The sequence below is a fragment of the Zonotrichia albicollis genome, chromosome 2, assembly GCF_047830755.1.
Source record: "Zonotrichia albicollis isolate bZonAlb1 chromosome 2, bZonAlb1.hap1, whole genome shotgun sequence".
In the NCBI taxonomy this organism is placed as follows: domain Eukaryota; kingdom Metazoa; phylum Chordata; class Aves; order Passeriformes; family Passerellidae; genus Zonotrichia; species Zonotrichia albicollis.
The window spans coordinates 65,984,433-66,009,939 of record NC_133820.1 but is presented as its reverse complement, the minus strand read 5'-3'; the positions used below and the strand labels follow the sequence as shown (position 1 = coordinate 66,009,939).

At 42.8% G+C, this 25,507-nt stretch overlaps 1 protein-coding gene and 1 long non-coding RNA gene across 2 annotated transcripts in view; both read left to right on the top strand.

Annotated features, from left to right (window-relative positions):
• LOC141728210 (uncharacterized) overlaps window positions 1-25,507 on the top strand; it is a 584,197-nt gene that overhangs the window by 494,570 nt on the left and 64,120 nt on the right. The gene's annotated exons all lie outside the window — the stretch shown is intronic.
• The window catches only part of WDFY2 (WD repeat and FYVE domain containing 2), a 66,072-nt gene continuing 40,905 nt past the window's right edge, over window positions 341-25,507 (top strand). Inside the window, exon 1 of the mRNA XM_005482406.4 lies at window positions 341-548. Coding sequence (XP_005482463.1) covers window positions 412-548 — 137 coding nt within the window. The 5' untranslated portion in view covers window positions 341-411. The remainder of the gene's footprint in view (window positions 549-25,507) is intronic.

Here is a 25,507-nt window from a genome sequence, read left to right as displayed (position 1 = left end):
TGCCGACAGTCCATAACCGGGCACGGCTCAGAGAGGGGCGCGCTCCCCGGGCTGCCCCCGGGGTGGGCCCGCGGCGCTGAGAGGGCAGCCCTGACGGGAGAGGAGTGCTCCCACCGCCGCCGGACCGCAGCTTTCCCCTCGCCAAAGCGCCGCTCCACAGCCCCGCTCTGCGAGATGGCGGCGAGGGCCGCCATTTCCCGCCCCTCCGCGCCCCGCGCCCCGCCCCGCCCCGCCCGGCCCGGCCCTGCCCGCTCGGGGGCGGTGCCGCCGCGCTGTCCCCGCTTCCCAGGGAGCGCCCGGCTCCGGTAAGTCCCTCCTCCGCCTCGGCACTGCGGGCCTCCTCCCTCCCTCCCTCCATCCCTCCCACGGCCGTAGCCTCCTCCTGCGGCAGCGGCGGTGCCCGCCGGCCCCATGGCGGCGGAGCCCCAGCCCAAGGCGCTGACTCGCAAGCCCCTCCTGCTGAACAAAGTAGAGGGCTCGCAGGATGTGGTGAACATGGCAGCGATAGTGCCCAAAGAGGACGGGGTCATCAGCGTCTCGGAAGACAGGTACCGGGAGCGGGTGTTCGGCGGGGCCGCGGCGGGGGTCCGTCAGCTCCCAGCCCTGCCGCCGGTGATGGTGGCAGCGCTGGGGCCGCGGCGCGGGGTCCTGACGGTGATCCCCCGTCCCCGGCGGGTCCCGCCGCGAAGGGCTGGGGGAGGCAGACCACCAGCATCCTTGTGCCACTGTAGACTCCACCGCTCGGAGCCCAGGCTAGCGTCAGGGTGGCGGTGGTCCAGCATGGGGACATTGCTTTCGGCAGACGCATGACGTCCCGGAGGGGAAGGAGCCAGGAGCAGGGTCTCCAGCGAAGTGTCGCGCTGTGGGTCAGGACAGTGACCGGGCTGGGGCGCCGCTGAAACTTGCAGGACCTTGAGTGACTTTTCTTAGCGTGGGAAAAATGGGATTCGAGATCCCCTTCATCACGAGGATTGCCGGGCAGTCTGTGGAGATCTTTGACCTTGCCTGAACATTGTGGTGGTATTGGCTGAAACAGTAGTTTTGGTTCCCGTTTCCCCTCTCCAAACGTTTCTTGGTAATTGTTTAAAAATACCATGTATCGGCGATAAGATCTTGGAGTTAAATCCCGTGTTGAAAAGCTGCCAAGGAGGAGAATGCTTTCAGGCCCTTTAGCAGGGCTTTGCAGGGACTGAGGCTGCCCAGGGGCAACTCTGGCTCTTCTGAAAGAGCTCAAAGTTAATTCAGCTCTGCAGCTTCAAAATTCTATCTTGGAAATCTTTTATTTCAAAATAAGTGCTTATTTTTCTTGCATCCTCTATAAATAGTTATTTTAGGCGGGGTTTCTTTGCAGCTCAGGTGTACTGTGTAACCTGTGTCCTAAGATTGAAAGACACATGTAGTTGACCAGCACGTCAATATGTTTTGATACTCACAGGTATTTGGATGGACTGTTTCTCATGGATGCCTGTTCTGTTGAGTGTCTACTTTTATGTCTCTGCAGGCTTTCTGAAAAACTGACAATATTTTCTTTCATCTTTGACCTCACTGTGACTTAGTTTTCAGCTGTCAAATATGTGCAAATTTAGGATCATTTAAGTTCACCTAAGCTGAGGTCTCCAAGTGAACTCTCATATGCCTGCTTGCAGGAGGAGCTGATCTACTTAAAACAAGTATAAGGTCAAAGGAACCTTCAAGTAGAGTTTTACATTGTTATGTGATCACAATTTTATTGTCTTCACATTTTTTATGTATTTAAAGTGACGTTGAATAAAACTTGAGCTTGTTTTTGTTCATTGTAGCTTGTTAGGCTTACTTAGCCAATTCTTTTTACCTGTAAGAAGGTATTCCTGAACTTTATTTCCTCTCATATAGATGTCTCTCTCAATCTCTGCATCTTCCCTCACCTTAGCAAAAATACGTAACTTTATTAGTTGATGACAGGTTGATGCTCCAGTTTGATATTTCTATGTAGGGAAGGGGATTGATGAGACATCTTTATTTCCACTGAGATGTCAGCTTCCATAAGCAAGCAGTGACGAAGAAGTGAGGAGTTTCACACTAGGAAAGTCTGGAGGTTCCCCGGCTATTTTCTGTTTAAAGGAATTAACCAGGTAATGTGCCTGCTTGCGGGACTTGTTTGCAGCATCCTTGACATGCTATGACACAAGCTGTGATCCTGCCTTTTATTTATTCAGACATGAAGATGTTGGTTGATGGGTCTCTCATTTCCTGCTTGTATTAGCATTTCTATTGTAATTAAAAGATTAAGAGTCTAAAACTGACTTGGAAGAGTAGGAGGTTGGGAGTCTAACTTGCAGGTTTTAGGCTACCTGGGGTGAAGGCATAATTTGTCAGACTTTCAATACCCGTGTATTATGATTAGGCTTGTGCAGATCCTTATGGCACCTTTTCCTGTTTGGACCTGCCTTCTCCTGTCAGTGTTGACGTGGTTGTTTAATGGCCACAGAATGTGAAGGGCTCTTAAAGCTTCCTGGAAACTGTTAAAGATGGTTATGGAGATGTTATCTGTCCTTTTACTTGTTAACCAAATAAGTGAGTTTTGTCCACATTCCCCAGCATGTGATATGCACTGCTCCCATGAGGAAAATGTTCTGAAACCTCTGCAGAGAACTTCAGCTGGAATGACTTGACATCTCCAGCAATTGCTTCAGGCTGGGAATCTTCTGTACCTGAAGGAGGAATTGTTTTGCTGGTGAACGGCTGAACACATCACTATTGAAGTTGCTGGTAGTCTTTGCATACCCAACAGCTAGGTGCCACTTTAAAGATTTTCTTTGCTGCATGATGTGGCCCTGTGCACCTAAACCTTTAAAAGCAGGAGCTAGCTTGGTCTCTGGACCCAGTTTTGTATGGCACCAGTGGTGTTATCTGGTTTTAAAAGACGCAAAAGTGGTTTTAGCTTTGGCTGGCAGGCATAGTCATGGATTATATAGCCATGCATGTTTGTAGCACATACGTGTATATATTTTAAGAAATAAAATTAAAACTATGTAATAATAGATAGTGTGGTTATTCCTCATAAAGAAAGACAAAGTAGGGGGAAAAGAAGGAATTGGGGGGAGCGGGGGGTGAAGCAGGTTTACGTATTTAACTAGATTCTCAAAACTTTGTATACCCAACAGGGCTACAGTTTATTTTTAGTATGTGTCATTTGTACAGGTGATGCACATAGATTTTCTCTTCTGAATCCTGGTCACTTGTGATAATTGAATGATGTTCATTGTGTCCTAATCTTAGTGGGTTTTCTAATTCTACATCTGGGCAAAATAGACTGAGCCTGTATCTACAATACAGCTGGTATGCCTTGGAGGGATAAGGTATTTTGTGTTTTTCTTCTAAGAAAAAGGATGCACCTGTCCAGACAGGTGAGAGTTAAAATAGTGACAAAATTTGATATCCAGGAATGTGTAAATCTAATGCAGGATGACTCTTAAGAAGTTATTAGCTTTCATCCATGCTCTTTCCCTGCCATGGAATCAACAGAGATATATGTAGAGTCTTGAGTGATCCATAGCAGTATATGCTCATGTGGAGCTAGAGTGGGGTTTTCCTAATGTGCACAGCTGATCCTAAGCTGTCATCATCTTCCTCAGTGTTAAAAGCATGCACTTCTGTTTCAAAGTTGCACAGCATCCTTGTGTTTTGTTGCCTTCAGAGGGAGATGTGGGTGTTGGGCATGTCTGAAAAGTAGGTCACTGGCATGTCAAGTTCAGACATATCTAACTCCGTGCTCCAGAGAAGATTTAGTGTCATTAATCTTACCTGAGCATGGATACGGTGGGACAAGGGCACTGACTCACCCAGCTCTCAGTGCAAGCAGTTCTCCTGGTGCTGGCACACTTGTGTGTTTCTCAAGAGCCTGAAGAGCCTGCCAGTGCTGTGAGTGCCAGTTCAGCTGGGCCTCTAGAGGTGCTGATCGTGTGTCACCCATGTGCTGATCGTGTGTCACCGTGCGAGGCTGGCAGGAGGGGCTGGGTGTCATCGCGGTAAACCTGCACTTTGCCAATAGCTCTCTTTATACCCCTAGCTGGATTGTAAGTGAGGAAAACTTTACAGAGGCTGGTGTAAACAGCTTTCCTGGTAATTACGAACTCTGGTCTGTGCCCTCTTGTGGGTGGGAGTTCTGTGCTCACTTCCATGCCACACACCTCCTAAATGTACATGTTGCAATCAAGAACTGTTCTCCTTGAACTGTTAACAAGAAGTAAAAGTTTTCACAGTCAACTGAAAACTGTCAAAATCCTTTTATTTTAAAAATGGGCATTCTAGTCTCTTGGTGACAAGATATAGGAGAAAAATATTTATCCCTTATCACATAGCTTTTTTATTTTATTTTTTTTATTTTGTATTAAGGGAGTAGAGACCTTTGTCTTCTCTATTACCTTGTATTATCTTAAGTTCTTTTTGAACTCAGTTGTCTCAGCTTCTTCATAGGGATTACTGAATATACAGTGAGCCCAGACTGCCTATCTTATTAGTGTCTTCATGTCACATAGAGAAAACTATGCAGAGTTTTGTATTGCCAGGTTTGGTTTACAGTTTGAGGATTTTAAATACAGATGTGCACTTCAGCTGTTGTCCAAGGCTTGTGTTCTGGTTGTGCTAACGTGCAGGATTTTTAGGGGGCATGACAACTTCATGTCCATCTTGTGTGAATGAAAATCTCTTTGCTAAACTAACAGTGGACTGGGAATGGGAATATGTGTATGTGACAAGAAATGTGGGAGTTGGACTGGGAATGGGAATATGTGTATGTGACAAGAAATGTGGGAGTTGTCTTTGGCTTTGTGCTGACACGACTTCTAACATAGAGAACCGTGATCTTTCCACCCTCAAGTATATCAAAAGCAATCTTTTTGTCCTTGTGGTTTTTCTGTCCAGATCCAGAACATTGAGCATACAGTGTCATAGTTCATGCCTGTGAAAAAGCTCTGATGGAAAGGTGGGATTCTTCACACAGTGCTGTATTCAAGCAGGGTGCAAGGCCCCACAGACCCTTGGTAAACTGAATTTCCTTTCTCCTGTGGTGGAAAGTGATTACTTTGCCCAGCAGTGTGGTTCCTGTACAGGTCTGTAATTGTTATCTAAGCACAGGGTTACATCACTGATTTCTCCTCTGCCTTGTGTGTGGCTGTTGGTTCACAGCAGAAGTGCAGGTGCTGTGAGAACTGATTTTGATGCTGTTTGCGTGTGTTTATCAGTCTAAGCCTGTAGGTTTCACACCCAGGTGATTGCAGTATGAGCAGTAGCTCAAGCAAGGCAGAAGGTGTGGATGCTCTTTTCAAGTGTAAAAGGACTTGTTCCTGCCAGGAGGTTCTTTAAATTTTGGTAAAAACATCAGTCACCAATAAAATTGTTGATAGGAATTGAAGAGACCTATTGCCGTAGATGGAATTTGGTTGCTCTCTTATTTTGTGTGTGTTTTTAAGCTAAATTTTTTGGATATGTCGTAATTAGATGAGTATGTGTTTGGAATAAAGGTCAGGGTGGAGGTTAGTGCTGGCTGTTTGCAAGGAAGAAGCGGATGCTGGCAAGAGGCTTAAGAGAGAAGATAGGAGGTCCAAAAGTGCTTGGAAACAGACATTGTTGCAGATGTTGAAAAGTACTTGTTCCGGATTTGACTAACATGTATCCTGTTGAGATGCCAAAATCTGAGACTAGCACATAAAATGTCCTGCTGAGTGCTTGTTGGGAGTGATAAACTCCACTTATTAACTCGTGGGAGACCTTGCAACGTTGTGCTTTTTTAACTCTCTGCGCCACTTCCTGCCACTATCTCTTGAAGTTTGTCCGAGCTTGTGGATCCCTTGCCTTAAAGATGCTCTCTTCCTTGTGTCAGTGAAAGATTTAAAGCACAAGCATTTAGTATCATCTCTCTGATCTGAGTTGTCCCAAAACTACTAGCTCATGTAGGTCAATGCACAGATTGATGAAACTTCTTCAGTTGCATCGTTCTGAGCTAAGGGCCCCTGTGATGAAGTTCATGTCTTAATTTCAAAGCAACAGCTGCAAAAATGTGTTCTGATGTGACTTGGACCCAGCTTCAGCAGCACAGTTGGGCAGCATGATAGAGTGGAACCTTAGGTGCTTGAGCCTTTTGAGTTAGGGGTGCAATGGCTTTTAGTCCCCTCTCTGTTTTAGAGATTATTCCTTCTATAAAAGATGTGGGTGAATTTATCTTATCTTACAAGCTTTATTTGAAATAAGAAGAGCTATGTAATACACCTTCTTTTTACCTCCTGATAGCCTCTTTTTCTGCCTGTTGCTGAACAGTGTTCTTGATTCAGCAAGTTTTGGGATGATGCATCTGCTTCCCATATTAACCAGTTCTCATTTTTCTGCTTGTCTTCCCTGACCCCATCTTAATTTCCCTGGCATCTGTTTACACAGAGACTGGATCTCTCATCAGCGTCTCACATCTCTCAGGCTTGGTGACCTTCCTCTGCAGTCTCTCCAGTTCTGCAGCTGAACAGTGCTTCTCGCCAGGAGGGGACTGACTGCACAATGCCACCTCTGTGTGCGGCCTGTGGACCCTGAAAGAAAAACAAATGCCAGTTATGGAGTCCATGCAGTACAGAGATGGCATATAACTAAAAATGCACTATTGCAGAAAACTTGTTGGTTTTTCTCCTCAAGATAAGGATGTTTAGAGGAGGCAGCAATGCTGCAACACAAAATGGCTGCAATATCTTAAACTAAAGGAATTGCAATGGTTTTGAAGCTACTGAGCTATTTAAGTAAGGCTGACCTTTCATTTTGGGTCACTTAGCAGACTGAAGGTCTCAAATAGCATGTGACCATTGTAGCACAATAGAAATATGTCAGTAGCTTGTTTGAGCTACTTTACACTATTTTGTTTACTGAGACAGACTCTTTTCTTTCCCTCTCTCCAGCTGTGCTGGTGCTGCATGGTGTCTGCCAACACTGATCTGTGCATAGATTTCCCAGCAAGATCTTTTAGCTGTGTGATACTACGTGGAAGAGAATTGCTCAAAAGTGGCACAAGTTTTGTAAAATGGTGCTTGTAACAGCCCTGAGAGAAATCAGAAAATGCTTGGCAGCTCATAGATCAAATGGAAAGGAGAGAGTAGGGGGCCATAATTCTGGCACTGCATTGGTGCTTCCTGGTGCTTCCATGGTCAGGAGCTCTAAAAGCTTCTTAAATGATGAGCAGTGCCCTAAGGGGAGCAACTGGCTTTTGTACAAGGGTCTTCTGTGCATCACTGTGTTCTGTGCACTGTAACCTCTCAGACACTGAAGGATTATTTACCTAAAAACACTGCTTTGCTCTTTTTGCTTCATCACACTCTGCCCAAATATGAGTGGGTTTGTATAAAGTTTCTGGTATCTGCATGTATTTGCCCAGGGATTTGATAAGAATTGCAGCAGTCCATAATGCAGTCTATTGCAAGACCAGAAGCAAGAAAAAACACAGCTGTTTCCCTTCTGCATACTGTGTGAGGAGTGATGGATGCAGCCATGCACTGCTGGATGTGACAGGATGGGATGGGGCACCATGGGAGGGAGTACGAGCAGCAGGCATGGAGTATTGAGGATGCATAGCAGGGTGCATCCTGTTCAGCAGAGCCTTGTCCTACATGGAGCATTTTAGGAAAGAGAAAACAAAGCTTCCTTCTTTATACTTTTGTGAGGTAAAGAAATTATGTGAATGGGAAAACTGTAAAACAAACGTCCACACAGGAATTGAAGGTACCCTTGCATGCAGTTTGGGTGAGTGGCTGGAGCAATCCTGGAGAAGGAAAGGCACAGTTTTGTGAAAGAAGAAGCAGGAGAGGGCAAGTTTACCAGACAACCCTCCATGCAGGGACCTTTACATAATAACAAAGCCATATGCATCTCTTGGGGTTCTTCATATGTCACAATCTGCATGCCTGATGGCTTGAAACTGTGCATAAATAATGGCCAAAATTGATATTGGACTGTCAGGAAACAAATAATACATTTTACAAATTAGACTGCCAAAATTTGAGATGGACAAAATACTGCCTTCATCCTCATGAGCGGGAGAACAGTTGTGAAGGCTGGGCTAAAAAATGTGTTGTTTCAATTTTTCTCTTAGTCAGGCTGCAGGAAATAGCATTGTGTAACTAACCTTGGCCAGACTTTGAACATATGGGCTTTGCTTGTCACATCATGTGTATTCACCACTTAAATTAAGTTTTTCAGGGAACTCTTAAGGTTTGGAGCACTGAATCGAAGGCGATGCCAAAGCACAGTTCTGGGTAAAAGCACTGCTGTTCTGCTGCCAAGTTTACTGCAAAGTTTTGTCCAATGTTGTCTTTTATTCTCCAAGTCCTGTACCGTACCCTCCTATTGTGAGGTGAAAGATCAATGTACTTAGCAGGTTTTTGCAATAACAGTAGTGATCGATCAGCCCCAGAAAGCAATGCTTTTGACCTTTATAGGAATGTAATCATGGTTTCATTAGGAGTGGAGTCCTGTGGAGAGAAATCTGAGAAAAGGCTGTCCTAATGTGAAGTGGCCTATTTTGCCATCAGGTTGAATTATCTGGATTCAGGTGACAGAACAAGTACAGTGCTTTGTCCTGAAGGGATATGGAGAGAAGATCCTTTCCCATGTTGAGAACTTGAGAGATAATGAGATTTTGCACCTCTAGCAGTGAGTGCAAATGTGGTAAATTTACCTTTGGCTTCAAATTCACTTATAATAGCAAATAAAGCTTTAATTGTATTCTTAAGCAGGAGGTGCATCTGCTTTGTGGAACACTTTGTGAGGCCTTAAATTTTGCACTCATTTTGCTTATGTGCCAAATTATCCTCACTTTATAATTTTCTTCTTGATTCTAAGTGTAATTAATCAATATCTTCTCACTCCCATACCCCATTCCTTTTCCCCATCTGATACAGAGAAAAACTCAGCCTCTCCTCTCAGCTCTGTGTTTCGCAAGAGCAAATGTAGGCTGTGGAGTCACCCAATGAACGGTTCAAATTGACATTTCAAAGGCTTCATGTTTTGCAGCACCATGTGCATTAGTTGTATAGAATAAAAGTAGGATTTCCAAGGAAATGCTTTCAGCTTTATGGTAAGTGGCCTGTGGTCCAGCCTAGCTTTTGCTGCGTGCAGGGTTGGTTAAAGGCAGCTGCAGCATTTTGATGGCAGTGGAGGTCCTCTACACATCTTGTTTGGATTTAGGAATCATTCCTTGGCTTCACTCACTTTCAGCAGCTCCACCAACAATAAGCAGTTGTCAAAGGATGATTGTCCTTCTGCAGTTCCTGAAAGTCCAGCAGGAAAGGTCATGCCTGTGCTATTCTCCAGCATCAGGCATATAGCCCTTGTGCCTGTTCTTGTCATGTTGGTCCCATTGCTTCAGACTCCTGTGGCACTTGATCAGGCTTCACCATAACCTGCTTTCTCCTGGCCAGGAGCTTAATGGGAAGTGAAAGGGTCTATGCTGAATAGTCCTGTGTTTTTCTGCTAGAGATAAATGTTCTCTATGCTTTTAATCTGCCATGGGAACAATTTACTTTAGCATAGGCAGAAACAAATACTGATAAAAACTAGAGATCTAAGTAGGGCAATGTGGTAGTACTAACATGGGGAAAAGAGGATTGGAGCAGTGTCAACTTTAATTGTGCTGAGGGCAGAGGGTGAAGAGGTAATGTATCTGTCAAATCAAAATTGACACTTTTGACTTTATTGGCCCCGATACAATTTAATTACTGAAATTAAGAAGTTAATACTTTTTGCAGCAGTCAAGTGACGTATTTTATTCTGCTCCATTGAGACTTATGTCCCATTCTGTCAGAACAACTACAATTCAGCCCAAAAAGAGTGTTTTGGGTCTACCAAAGCCTTGCCTGGGCTGTCATGTGTGTTGCCTTAGCAGCTGGGAGTTTTAGTGCTGTCTGATATTACCTCAAGTTTTCTAAGTTCTGTTACATCTGAAGTTTTTGAGACTGCATGAGCTGGCATTGGCAGCTAAGAATGGACCTATGCTGGAATCCCTCAAGCAGGAGCAAGCAGGGAAAGCAGCTCATGCAAGAGTATCAGCTGCAGTGGGTGGCAGACCACTAAACTTGGCATTATCTGTTACATGCAGAGGTTGATTACACAATGTATAGGCACTAATCCATTTCCAACGAAGAATTCAGTCTCTTCAGGAAATGAATCAGACTTCATAAACTGATCTCTTCTTGGTAACTTCTGTAACTGCCAGTAAATGAGTGCGAATAAATTAGTCCATCATTGTGCTTTGAAAATATCAACTGATAAATGATCCTGCCAGATCTCCAGCAGGGACAGACCCATACAAACACTGAACTTCCAGCTTGAAACTCTGATCTCTGTTGTTGCCAAGTTTATTTGTAGCCAAAAGGCCAAAGCCCATAAAATTACAGCGACCTTGCTGTGGTGCTTGGAGTACCATGGCAGTCTGAGCTGTGAAGCACCAGCAGGTGAGGAGCTGTGTTGGGATGGGCTGTTACAGAGACCTTCTCTCAGCTGTTCTGCAGGCAGGATTTCTACAGGCTGCCTAGCTGCAGGCTTTGCTCTGGGGGAGTATTTGAGACCTCTGGTGTTTGGCATTTCTTCTTCCCCTCTGCACACTCTTTATGTATGCTAATATGGTTGGGGAGCACAAGACGAGGGGAAGGGAGGAAATCCCTTGGTAGCTTGTACCACTAATTTAGGTTCCATAGTGTTGATTTTGGAGTGGAAGATGAAAAGTAAGGGTAGGGGTTTTTTTGTTAAATAAGAAATGCTGTGAATGCTGTTGGTCAAGGTCCTTTGGTTTCCAGCAATAAACTTTTCCACAAATACTGTTGCTAACCCTTATTATATACCAGAGAAAGGACTGGGAAAAGGGAGCTATGAATGTACTGATTGTTTAAAAAAAATTACATGCTGTAGTGGCTGAAAAATGCATGACTTTCATCTGAATTCTGAAAGCTCCTCTGTGATTTCAGATGCTTTTGCTCCTTCCTTTCCCTTCTTCCTTTGTTCTTTAGTAGATGAGAGAGAAGCCTGGCGAGGATTTCTTTAGTAAGTTTTTGTGACCAAGAAACCAAGCCAAGAAGTTGACACCCCAACTAGTTTCATCCACAGAACCCTTTTGATCACAGCTTATGTTCATTCTTCTAAAAACCTGATGACCTAAAACCTCTTCTTCAAGGAAGCAGGCATGAACATTGTTGTCTGGTTTTTATGAGGTGTGAACACACCTGAATGGATGGCCCAAGGATTGCAATTATTGAGGTTACCAACAGGAAGCATGGCTAAACCTAACCAACAGCTTGGTCTGCCTTGGTTGTTGTTTCCCGCGGTCTTTCCTGTGCTCTAAAATCAAACTTGTGTTCACATGCCCTTTTTGACATGAGCAGACATTTTTACATGGTTTTAAGAGTCAAATTCTTTTAGAAAAAAATGTTATACAGGTGTTAACTGTTAGACAGGTGTTAAGCACAAAACCTGTATTAAATGTGTAGGCAAGTGTTTTGTATACAAAATTATATGGGAGAAGTAGATAAACAACCACTGACAACAATTGTGGAGACAGGAAAAGCAAAGGGCACGGGTAATTGCTTAGTGATCTGTGTTTGTGTTTAGCATGTGGATTAGAAAGTGCAAACAGTGGTTTCAAAAAGTGGTGTGTGTGCATGTATTTACACCTCAGACTCAATGGTATTTTTCCAGAAATAAATGATACTGCCTGTGTTTGAAGGCATGCTCCTGATTTGCAAGCTGGTTGTTGTGATATTCTGAAGCATTATCCTGGCAATGGTCATCTTTTGTTTTGAGTTTCATTTCCTTTTTTTGCTGTGTATGATAACTTCAAGCTGAAAAATTGTGTTTATTCAGTTATTGACCAATGCCATTATACTGACATCAGACTAGTAAAAATGGAGGGAAAGTGGAAAAATATGGACCACCTTGAGATAATATTGTGGTGTACAATGTAACAAGAAAGAGTTCTTCTGAGGGTAAGCACCAAACCCTTGGTTCTCACTTCCCTGTTCTTTTAGACAAGCCCAGTATTGAACAAGATGGTTGGAGTACACAGGAATCAATACTGTTTCCTTTTTTTAATGGCTCTGTGAACCAGCTGGGAGAAATGGGCCGCTGAAACCATGGCCAGCAGCTATAGTGACTGTATTTCTAATCAATTAAATCGTGCAGGAGTATATTTCAAGCATGGGGGTCTGGCTGGCTGTGGTGTCTCCTTGTTGGTATCAAGCACTGTTCACGAGCCAATTTGCACAGCATCAAACAGTGCCCATAGAGGGTTTGGAAGTCAGCTTGTACCAGGGACTGTTCCCAGGACGTAGCTCGCATGCAGCTGCTGTTTCCCTGCCAGGTGGCCTCCCTGCTGGAGGCTGGTCCCAGGCCCGTGTCACTTATTAATGTAGGTGTGTTTCACATCTCCCGGAGCACCCAGGTCATGTGGCTGTTTCTCCTGGTAGGGTGTCAGATTGCCTACAGGAAATTCATTCTGTGATTTAAGAAAAACAACCCCAAACCAGCTAAGCCACTGGTTTAAACAAGACTCAGCCCTTGAAGCTGTCATGCCTGTAAATATTTCTGGTGGTTGCAGATCTGTAACAGTAAGTTTAAAAAAACCTGAATTTGAGACCAAAGTATTTTGAGATTCTCAAGATAACTTCAACCAGCCATCCAGAGGAGGACAGGTCTCCCATGGCCCCTGCGCTGAGCAGAAGCGCATGTGCTTGCCAAATTCCTGCGAGTGACATTAGTCAGTGACCCACAGGGCTGCAGCCAGGGCTGGAACCCAGCTGGAGCACTGAAGTGGCGTTCGTGGCCTCTGTGGCCAAGTTCTCCAGTCAGACCTCCGTGCTCGCTTCCTGCAGCACAGGAGGCCCAAGCATTGGACCTGTAACCAATGTGGATACATCTTCTGGCATTCCCCAATAGCTGACAAGATATGTGTTCTCCATGAGCCTTTGTTTCTGACACCCAGGGATGTATCTTTGGCCAGTTTGAGAAGAGCATTGCATGTCCTGTAGGTCTGGGAGATGGGACATGAATGCTTCCTTATATGCCAGTTCCTTCCCTGCTTACACCATCCCGGGGTGGCATCCTTCCAGTGGGCTTGGTGTCATTGCAGCTGCATTGTGCCTGCCAGTAAAAGTTACCCAGGTTTGTTCTAGTAAATGTGACAGTCCCTTCACTGTTTCGGGCTGTGTGGAAGCTTTGGTCCTGTATTTTTGAAGTCATAGAATGGTGCTAAGCTGAAGTAATGACCAATTTTGAAATACAAGTCACCAATCGTCTGCATATGAAACACAGACAGTTGGATGTTAGGTGCTGAAGAGAGAATTCTTCATCAGGGCCATCCAAATCTAGAGCATAGCTTGAAGAGGATCCAGGAAATCCAGAGACGCTCTGCTGGGAAGTTTTACCTAAGCATTACATCTTCGAAAAGACCTTCAGTCATAAAAATTACATTTGTGCTCCTTTCAATTCTTAAAATACTTGAAATAAGACAGATCTACAGTGGTCACAGACCTTACCCCAAACAGTTTTCTGGCCATGCATTTGGTATTGCTGCCAAATTATTATTAAAAACTCAAATAGGTTTTGTAGGTTGTATTAAAACTTCAAGGAGGACAGAAAATAAGAAACTTCCATTTCCTAATAAAACTGGTGATGCCACAAAGAAACTATGAAGAGGGATAGTTTCCTCTTCATAGCTTGTGAGCTCCTCTAATAGCCTCAATAGCTTGTGAGCTCCTCTAACTAAAAAAAGCAAGGAAACTTCAGACACAATAATTAAATTAGTCTTTAAAGCACATTTTCAGTAGAAAGTACTTTTTAACTAGAGATGCTTGTTCTATAACTATCAAGGTCTCTCTTGTCCAAGACTTGTCTGGTTTAACTGACACTGATAATGTAATAAAAGTTAAAGGTGTTGTTGGGGCGAAGTGTTGTGGGGAGTCTCTTCCATAGTCTTACAGTTTTTGTACAAACTGTTTCCATTTGAATATCTGGTGGATGATTCACACAGTATTTCAGTCCTCTTTTTTCTTTTCCTTTACCCACTGTTTTGGGGAGAGTGATATGTCTCCTATTAGAAGGAAATAGTAATTTCCTTTTGCTTCAATATGCAAGCAAACATCAAAATTGTCGTGGCTGGTTTCATCCTGCTCCAGTGTCACTTGAGAGTTTTGCTGCTGACCTTGGGAGTGGGATCAGCTGAGTGTTTCAAGAGGACAGGTGATACTTGGATTCCTGGAGGAGTGAGTGTATGTACTTGTGCACAAGGATGCCAGATTTCCCTTAGCTGTCATGGCTTCAGTAACTGGGATGGGGCAGCAGCAGAGTCAGAAAATAGGTGTGGGATGCAGCATCATTGTTCTGACACTCTTTGGCATGGTGCTATCCTGTGGCAGCTGTGTTCTTACCTTCCTGAACTTGACCCAAGTTGCTAAGCTGGGTTTTGTGTTTTGGAGCCAGGCTTTCCAGTGGCAAGGATTATTGGACTTGCCTTGTCTTCCACAGTCTGTTGCTGTTCCCTCTGGGATTGTGAAGGAATTTATATATTCTAGGTTTTTTCTTGTGTGGCATGTTTTGTTGTAGGAGCCTTTTGTATTTTCTAGGAAAGGTTTCTTGTTTAGTTTTTAATATTACTTTACTGTTCTCAAGATTGTTGATCTGAAATTCTCTGGTACACAATAGTGTCCTCTGACACTGAGGAAATGGTGTCAGAGTATTTTAGCCCAGCCCTGAGTTTTTATAAAATTATGATTGCGTTTTTAAGGCATCAGAGGATCAAGGAAACAACAAAATTTCCTTTAAATCATGTATGTCTGGAATACCCAGGACATAGGAGTTTTACAATAATCTTTATAGTATTTTTCTACAAATTCTGATACTTTTACTGTTCTACAACATTGCACTGTCTTACTTTGGACACAAATAGGAATTCTACTTAGTCTCCATTGCATAAAATCTTGTAGAAACAATAATTTTAACCATAGGCTGAGAGAAGCATATTTTGAGTCAAATAAAATTAAGTTACAAATAGCTATCAATTTTGTAGGCATAACAAAAAATAGCAGAACAAAATCTCTAACTTAGTTCTCTCCTTCCTGAGAAACTGATATTCTTTTCTGAAATAAAATCAGAGTGACAGTGGTGTTGCTATTTGGCAACATGATCTGTTTACATATTATCTGAGAAAATTAGGAAAAATCATCTGCTAAAGCTGGAAGTTGAAATGGAAAGGCTTCCTTGTAGAGAGAAAGAATGGCATGAATGTGTGATTATCCATCCTGCCTTGCAGAGAAGTTTACTTCTTGTTCAGTCAGTGTGTATTCAGTCTTGATGCCATGAAAAAATGTAACTGTTACATCTTTGATAAGTGTGTACAGTGTGGATTGGCTTGCACTGGGGTGTTTCATGGGAATCCCATTTTTCACTACCTACCTCTATATTGGAAGCAGAACTCCCATGCCTGTGCTCTTACCATAGACCTCTTGGACTTTGGTATCATTGTCTTAAGTTCTCTTGTGGTCCTGCTTTCTCTATATGTTCAGGAGTGATTTAGAAGCATCCCAAACATGGTTTTTATCTTTCACTAATAGTTATTTTTGTAAATATTTCCTAAACAGGACATTGATTCTGTGTGTTTGTTTAGTCAAAAGCTAAGCTGCTTTGAACAGAAAAATATTTTATTCATGGGACCCAGTAATAACTTGACTCAAGTTGGGGAAGAAAAGAGAGTAGCAATTTAAGAGCCAGGGTTGAGACTTGAAACTTTCCATGAACACTGCAGAGGAAGGCAACAGAGGTGGAGCTTTTTCACTTCCTTAAAATATGTATACATTTTGCAGTATGCAGTTGGGGAAAAAAATGCTTGACATTGAATTCAGATAGCCTGCAATAGTCATAACTTCCTTTTTCAAACTGTTGTTTCTTTTTCTCTATGCATATTTCACAGCAATAGATAATGAACCTTTGTTTGTCTTAAATGCAAAAACCAGTTCCTGTCTGTTGAAAGTAAACAGAGCCTAAAGGATTTAGTGTCCCAAGTAACAGAGCAAGAACTTTGTATTTGTGAGGTATCAAGGTAAGTGCAACTGCACTTTGGGGAGAAGCCTTAATGTGAGAAATACTTTCCAATTTACAAATTTGGAGGGTAGCTGTTGAGTGCAGCTGTTAGGTTTTCATTGCCCTGTATGTCACCAGGCTGCTTCATCAATGCACCATGTGGAGCTGGACTTCTCCCCTTTCTTCTGTGAAAGACAGTCAACATGCAGAAAGCTGCCCTGCTGCCACAGTATTTGGGGGTAGTGGGAGAGTCTTGAGCTCTGAAGGGTTTGTCTTCAGCCCATTACCTCCATTTGGATAGACCTGTTATTGCCAAAACTCTGTGCTCTTTCAGTTTGAGTGTTACGAACCAGATGTTTGCTGCCATCCTTACTGCAGGCTTTGTATTGTTTGTACTTTACACCGTGTTCCCTACTGCTATCCTGTTCCATTTGTGTTCTATCTCTAACTCCTCTCAACTCACTTTCTCATTTCTTCACCTTCCTGCTTATTAATTCTCTCAGTGACTCTTCTCTTATCAACTTGGAATTCAAAAAAGGCAGGCTGTCTCCTTCCTGCATGAACTTGGAGCAGCTGCACATCCTTGCTAATGCTGCTAAATATCAATATCCTAGTCAGCTGATATGAAAGTGAAATGGGGCAGTTTGGATCTGGAAAATCATTGACATCAGAAATTGGTAAAAACCACCTTCTACGTTGGTGATGTGAAGAGGCATTTAGTGTGTTTAGCTGGTTTCATCTGCCAAGTGCTGCCTTCTGCAAACCTGAAGTACCTCCTCTATGCTTCTGTGGTCCAGCAGAGTCCACAGTAATTCCCAGTTTATTGCTAGGTTTTTTAAAACCTGTTTAAACGTTATTAAAATGCATTGAATTGTTATGAGTAATTGAGAGACGGTGGATGTGTGATGCCTCCCAGACACGAGGGAGTGGGATGGGATGCTACAAGCAGGAGAGAAATGGAAATCAAATGGGAAGAGTTTCTTTCATTTGCATTGGATGGGGAGAATGGCAATATTTGCCTGTGCCCTGCTGCCTCAAAGCTGACTTGGTGAGGAAGGGAACATCAGCTGCTTGAGGAGGAACATGGGCTACCTCTGCAGTTGCTTGTGGGGGTGCAAATGCTGAAGGCTTGCTGCTGCCAGGCTACCTTGGTAGCCTCATACCTGCTGGTTAATGGGTGTTCCTGAAAACAGAAAAACAGGCATGCAGAGGGAGTATCTGCACCTTTCCCACAAACACATGCACATCTGAAGCTTAAATTCTTGCCAGTAGCATGAGTAATTTTAAAAGGCTAAGTCTAGCAAGACTTGTAAATCGCTGTCAGCTGTTGTTGAACCAGATGCTGGAGGCAAAACTCTGGGGAGAGAAATAGCATGGTTGAAATGTATGTTAAAATGAAAGGTGCCAGAGGAAGAGACAGTGTGGGAGAACTGATGGCAGTACAGAAAAATAACCTCTAAGCTTTTAAGAGCAGGGCTTGGAAGTAACTGGCTCTTGGACTGTCTTCTTTAGTTCCTATGTTCTAAATAGAGTTAGTGGTTGACCCCTGGAAAAGGTAGGACACAGATCTTCAGCATTCACTGGCTTTTTAATTAGCATGTAGCTGCCATACCATGAATCTTTGTTTCCTTCTACAGAAATATTTTCCTTTCAAAAACTGATCAAACAAAACTGTTAAATGCTCTGGAAAAAAAAAAAAAAAAAAAAAGGTGAGTAGGAAAAGCAGAGACAAACCTTGATCTTTCAGACTTAAGAGTGTGAAGCAAGTATTTTATTGTGCAGTGCCAGGGGGAAAGGTGCATTTGTGGAATGATATGGTTGTGCATTTCTAACAACCTTTGTTAGCTTGTATTTCCACTGTGCAGTGTAGATGATGAATATGTGTGTGCTTCCAAAGCAACCCATGTGTTCACTGCAGTGTTCAAGGTAATAACTGCTCTCAGTCTTTCCTATAAACTTGATGTTCCTGTCTATTGGTGTTATTGACAGCTAACTGTCCATCTGATCTAAGGGCCAGATCCTGTCCACAGAACAGCTCTGTCTAATAATTTGTCTCCTCCCCTCCAACTGGAATGAAAATTGATTCTAAATACTGGCCTCCATGTGCCCTTCCTCTCTCTGATGCTCAGTAGTTGGGACATCTCTCAATTAAGTAAACTGCTTAACCTGCTGCAGATTGTTAATAATTTACATTTCTTGATAACTGCTCAGAAATTGCAAACATCCCTCCAAAGCTCACCGTGTGTGCCTGATAGCAAGATACAATTTACTTCTATTAGATATGACGTGTGGAAGAGACTTACTGGACTGTCAGGTCATTCCTGGGTGTTTTCAGCATATCTCAGATACCAGGACAGGAGAGTGGGAGGAGGAACTGCTGATACAACAGAACATGCATGGATTTTGAAACTAACAGAGAGAGTTTTAGTCTATGTGTATCTCGTGGCTTGAGGTGACTGGACATGTTGTCTCTTTGCATAGTAATTTAACTGTCTGTACGGAAGGCTGTTCCCCCCCTCCCTGCCTTCTGTGTAAGAAGCAATCCTGTCTGACCTGCAAAAAAGTCAGGCCAGAGTTACAAACATGATTTCATTTTTCAGGTGGTGCTGAGCCTGCAAGGCCACAGGATCAAAAGGGACCCTTCTCTTATTTACTGTCTTTACCCCATCTCAGCTCATCTTTTTCCTCAGCAGATGCTGTGAGCTGATTTTATGCTTTACCTAATAGCACAAGGATTTAGTAGCCCAGTGGGTTGTCTGTAGCTGTCTTCTACCTTGTATTACCATCTAAAACCCAGTGTCCTCTGCCAAGGTCAGCAATAGATTGGGTCTGCTTCAATATGCTGCCGCTCTCTGCTTCCAATGGCCCTGGAAAAGGCCAAGTCATTACTTCAGACACCTTTCTTTGCACTACCTATGCTAACTGATAGCCTTCCACTGGAAGGCAACATCCGTAGATGCAAATGCCCTGTCCCTGAAAGTGTTCTAGACCAGGTTGCATGGGACCCTGAGCTGCCTGATCCAGTGGAAAGTGTCCCTGCCCATGGCAGGGGGGTTGGAAGCAGGTGGTCTTTAGCTCTCTGGTAAGGGACTTCATCTTTATTCAGGATGGGTAAAGTTGGTCAGGTTTTTCCAGTGATCATGTAGAGTTGCCCACTGTTTAACTCACAATGACTTTGAAAATCCTTGCTTTGAAATTATTTTGTCTTGAATCCCTGATTCCTGTAAATATATAAATATTGACACTTTTATTGTAATTACCATGCCCAGTAGCATGTAGTAAGCACTTTCTACTTTTGAACCTGAAGATGTTATGTTTTGTATTAGCTGGTAATAAGATTTAAAAGTGAGAGGCTGCCAAGCAGAGAAGCATGTCTTTAGAGATGACTTTGTCTCACAACCTCAAATCTATTTCTTCCAAGATAATACTGGTATTTCCTCTATGATTGGCAGCAGTAAAAATCTAGAGGATGCAAGCTGAGACAGCATCTGGACAGGAACTGCAACCCTTTTAAAAATGCCAGTAAAGTAAGGTAGTAATAAGGTGCCAGCAAAGAGGTTTTTATAATATTTGATGCTTTTGCCATGAACCAGAATCTGTCCCTTATAGCAAAGAGGAAGTTACCCTTGAGACTGTGACCAGGTAATTGAACTGAAGTTGCTACAGTTGTTGGTTTGGTCAGTCACCTGAGCAGTGGTGTCCTATCAGGACACAGTCCCACCAGACATCTTTTCAAGGCTGCACTGCAATATGTTGCACCATTTCACATATTTGAAGAATGTATTTTTTGTACCTGAGGAGAGATGGTCTTGTGTCTTCCCAACACTGCTGCAATAGACAAGGCTTTCCTGTCCTGTTTCACAAGAGGAAAGTTTGATGCAAAGGGTCAAGGTTTTTCTTGGTATTTGATAGTCTCTGCCTATTGCTCTCCTTTATAATTTTCTTTCCACCTCTCTTGCCAGAAACATGTGGTTCTGGGATTGCCCTTGAGAACTGTGGCTGACAAATCCTTCGTTCCCTTCCCTAACAGTCTGGACTAGCTGTCTAACCCAAATTAGCAGATAAGCTGATTGGGTCTGGTGAGATGTGAAGTGCAGACGAAATTACTGAGTGGATAGCAGTGCATTGCAGAGAGAATCTAATTGTGATAAATGTATTTTTTCTCTTTCATCCATAGTTTGTAAGTTTCTAAATCCTGCCAGCATGGAGAAAAAAACACGTACAACTGCTGCAAATAAACACTGCTAGGGTACATACAGGAAGAAGATGCATAAAGAAAAGAATGATAATGCTCTTATATTTTAGCAGGTTTGTTTGTGTCTGGATTGCTGCATTTAGTACAGAAGATGACAGTTCAGACAGGATATTGTCTCATTAGAGGGATTGGAAAGCAGGTAAGGGGAACAGAACACAAGAACAGCTTTTCCAAGAGACTGGAAAGATTGAATACCTTAAAGAAGAGGCATGTAAGAAATTATATGAGTATACACAGCAACTAACCAGTGGAGAAGGTGGAGACAACAGAACTTCTAGTCTCATAGGAGGAGAGCAAGATGATGTTTATTGAAATTTGCTGTTTCAAAATTGAAATTTACTATTTTAAATATGATATAATAAAATTAATACAGTATGGACTACAATGCTGAAGAATAGAAAAGCTGCAACTAGGCCATATGAAAGATGTAGCTGAATATAAAGAGGCCCTGCGTGTTTGAGATTTTTTACATAATAAAACCTAAAGTTTAGGTTGGAATAGTCAGTCTCATAATACAGGTTTGAAGATGGTTTCCGTTCAACTCTGTTGATTTTCATCTCCCCATGCAATCCCCATGGGAATGCAGAGATGACAAACTGACTGGCTTTAATTCCTTGAAATGCCAGATCACCTCTAAATTACAGAGTCAGAAGTTTGGGTTTTGCTGGACTTTGCTGGCACCTCACAGCACACTGCAGTATGCATGGTAAGAAGAAATCTGAGAGCCCTTGGTAAAGCACTTCAGGGCTACAGTTCCTTTGCAGCGATTGTAAAACCTTTCAGGGCAGGGTTTGGTTTGCATAGCTTTGCCCTGCTTTTTTGATCCCTTTTTGCTGTGCTAATTCTGTTGACCATGCTGGTTTCCTTCCCAGAGTACTGAGACTCCCCAGCCAACGTTGTCCTGCTGGGTCAGAGCAGCAGAGTGGCTTCTTATCTCCTCTGGAAGAGCAAAATCTGTCAGAGCTGAGGACAGTGAAAATATCTCTGAGTCGGGCTGCCCGGAGGGGAAAATGGCAATGAGCAGAAAAGCTGAGGGAACATTTTATCACCCATGAATCATTGTTCAAGTTCAGCTGGAGGAACTGGAAATGTGATTTCTCTGCAGAAAGTCCTCGATGCCTCAAGAAGAGCATTAGCAGAGGCACCTTGGTGTGGCACAGAGCACACAAATACATTCCAAGTAGATATGTTTGTTGTCTCTGAAAAAACAGTGCTGTAATTGTTCAGCAGTATTTAAAACCCAAAAGCCTCTCTCTTCTTATAGACAGTGTTTCAAAGAATGATGCAGATGACTTAGGTCCAGAAATTAAAATGCTGGAGAGGGCACCACCCTATACATGTGGAAATGTGGCTTCCTTCCTCTGCAGTAAAGACATAAGTTATTAGATGTTACACTGGATAGTTAACCAAACATTTATTCAAAAATAAGTTGAGGCCTAAGGGTATGACTTAATATCCATCTTCTCCTGTAAATTAACCTTTATGTGACTATAATTTATTACAAAGTGCCATACTGGTGGTATGTATATTAAAAATTAGTATGTTCAGCTTTCACTTCACAGATCCACTTTTTTATCAATTGAACAATGCATTCATTTTTGAGCAGAGTGAAACATGCAAGATTTAAAAATTATCAATAAGTTGATAGCCAGTAGGATTTTTGGAGAAAAAGTGTTGTTTTGCTGGACAGATGTTCCAACCAGGCAGCTGGAAGGAGGACAGTGACCTGTTGGGTTCTAGTTCTTCACCTTTGCTACATGGGCAATTTAGAGGGATGTAGCAGAGTTTCTTTCTTGCAAGTTCTGGATCCACTGGGTATTTTTAGCATGGTTCCACTGAGTCACTTACTGCATAGCAAGTCTGTATTTTAATCTAATGAGGATCTTTCTAATAACTTCCATTACTGAAACATTTGAATGTGGGAAGGAGGTGAAAGTAATTGGATTGCAATAATTAAATCATCCAATGCAATTACCTTCAAAAGGTTGTGTGTTTATGCTTCCTGAATGCAAACAGGAATTGATCAGTACAGGCAGCTCCAAAGCTGCATCTATTCTGGAAGGGAAATAATTTGGTGGAGTATGGGTGAAAGAGGTCTGTGGGTAAGAGAGAGATGAAGATCATTTTGTTACCCCAAAGATCTGTAAGGAAGATGGTCCACAATTTTTAATGAAGAGGTAATTCTGGAACTTTGCGTGAAAAAAGTCCCAATGTGATGTAACACTTGTTTAATTCTTTCCAAAGCTGTAGGTTCATGCTCACTGGGAACTCCAGCCCTGCATTTACCTGCATTTTCAGAAAAATTTAGCTTCCCTACAGCTAGGATGTGGTGTAGTCACTTCACTGCTTCTTATGACACATGATGAGAACTGATTTTGTGGAGCTGCTGAAGACCTGAGGCAGCTTGGCTCTCTGAACCTCGTTCTAGTAACCTCAATGTAATGGAGCATTTTTCTGTGGTTGTGTCTTTTGGTTCTTTTTCTGGGTCTCTCCTTAACCAATGTTTCTGAAGTGGAAACTGGTCAGAACGCGGTTTTTGTCCCACGCCTGAAAAGCAGAGCTTGCACTGCTCCCAGGCATGTGTATTCAGCTAACTGGAAGAATCACTGAACTACATTGCTTATTGTCCAGAAAACAGAAAAATGGGTAGAAACTGTTTCACAGCTGAGTAGTAAAGCTGTCATGTCACTATCTCTTTTTTTTTTTTTAGGTCATAAAAATTAATTTCCCCTGATATTGTCTCCTATAAATCTTTGGTTTTTAGTAACTTCCCACAAAACACCCAAAAAGCCTTCTATGTAAACCAAAACTGTGTTAAATAAAATTGTGTCAATTTACTGAGATCTAAGTACAACTGATGGGTATAACACCCTAAGAAACCCATGCAATCCTCTAGCTGCATATAACCTACCTAGACTTTGACATTTTCCCTGTTATGCAATGTGCATCTGCATTTAGTTACAGCAGCATGAATTAAATAGGGAAACATCTTATCAAGCATGGTTTGACTGCTTAGTATGCTTTGTGTGAAAAAAATCCTGCCTTTCAGTCCATCTGCCTGCTTGCTTGGCACTCTGCTTTGTGCAATGTTTTTTTTTATATCACTGGGTGGGATTGGCAGTGCACTTGAATGTTCAAGTGCTCATGAGACTCCTTCCTTCCTCACAGCTGGTGGCTGAGCTGCTGCTCCAGCACACAGGTTTTGGTGTGCTCCCTGTGCTGTTCACCTCCAAGGCTGTGTGAAGTCCGTGCATGGTTCACCCTCCTTGCTGTGATCCTGTTTCTCTGATGCTTCTGAGCTCTGTGTATGAGGGTTCCTGGATTGGTGACAATGGCAGCAGTGTTTTGGGTACAATAGCAGGATGTCAAAGGTGCTGGCTGTTGGGAGCTGGCCCAGGTTCCTCTTGAAGTCAGATCTTACTGCTTCTATGGCTTTTTTGCAGGGCTTAAAAGATACAGAGTATCTCTTATTATGAGAGATACAGAATATCTCTTATTATTCAAAATTATTCTCAGTTGTTCAAAATACAGATACAGAGTATCTTATAATTATTCAAAATATTTCCATTTTATGGGAAACCCAATGATGAGCTACAGACCAAGGTTACCAAGAGGATATTTTATCTTCTAGAAATGCCTTTATATAATCAGTGCTAAGAGAGAACTTATGTAAAACAGTTCATTCTTCAGAACTCTTTAATCTTTTCCCCATACATTTTCCCCCTTTCCTGAACTTGTAGCTCTTGCACTTTATTTCAGAAACTCAACCTGCCCTTTTGTAATATAAAAGACCCTAGACCAGATCTACAATGATCACAGAATCATAGGGTATCCTGGCTTGGAAGGGACCCACAAGGATCATCAAGTCCAACTCCTGGACCTGCAAGGACACTCCAAGAATCATACAACATACCTGAAAGCTTTGTCCAAATGCTTTTTGAACTTCAGCAGGCTTGGTGCTGTGACCAGTTCCCTGGAGAACCTGTTACAGTGAAGAACTTTTTCCTAATATCCAACCTCAACTTCCCCTCAGTCTGCTTCATGTCATTCCCTCAGGTTCTGTTGCTGGCCACCTGAGAGAAGAGATCAGTATCTGTCCTTCCACTTCCCCTTGGCAGGCAGCTGTAGACTGCTGTGGGGTCCCCCCTCAGTCTCCTTCAGGCTGAGCAGCCCAAGTGACCTCAGCCACTCCTCATGTGGCTTCCCCTCCAGGACCCTTCACCATCCCTATAGCCTCTGCTGCATACTCTCTAAATGGCTTTATATCCTTCTTATAGTGTGGCTGCATAGCTGGACATGGCCTCAGTCTCAGGAAAAGTCCAGTCAGTTAATCTTTGGCTAGTTCAGCTGAAATCACACATTTGTTCATCAAAACCAGGGAAAACAAGGTGGCACCTGGAATGTGCCCCAGCATTTCAGGGTTTATGCAGAACCCCCCATCACAGTTGTGTGGGAATTAGTATGGGTGAGTCTGAGTGGGAGACAATCGTGCTCTTCCCTGGGCCTTTGGTGTTGGGTTTGGTGGGGGTGTTGTAGAGTACTGGGGTTTTGTCTTGATTTTTTTTTTTGTTTTGCTTTTCATTTAGGAGGACATAGGATAAGAACTGTTAGGAAAAAGTCCTCTTGTTGCCTGAGGCTTTGGCACTCTGCTATTACATTTCTATTTGTTTTCTCTGAAATGCAAGCTGTCCCAGAAACTACTTCTGGTTTTGATTTTTGCTTTCATATATTTTCTATCAAAATTTATTGGAGAGATGGAACTCCTCATCAGTGGTTCCAGTACCCTGCAGTGGTTCCTGAGCTGCCTCTAAGCATGAAAGATCCTTTATTCACAGTAGGGTTCCATGCCACTAAGCAGGGGAAGTCAGAATCTCTTCCCATCTCTGCAAAAAGTCTCTGGACGCATTGAGGGATTTATAGTACTGTATAATTCAGTTTATGCAGTTGTTAAATAATTTTTCTTATCCTACTTCTAATGGCAGTGTGTCCCTGTTAAAGGTGATAAAGCCACCAGTGGTGTACCTGGACTTCAAAGGCTGCTATTGTCATGTTTGTTTAATGACATCAGGTAGAGCTTTTGCTGTCACAAATGCAGATATTTAGTTTCTACAGAAACATGTCTTTTGAATACTTCTGAGTTGTCTGTCATTGGATATTTAGGAATAGGTGGAGTTTTTTTTC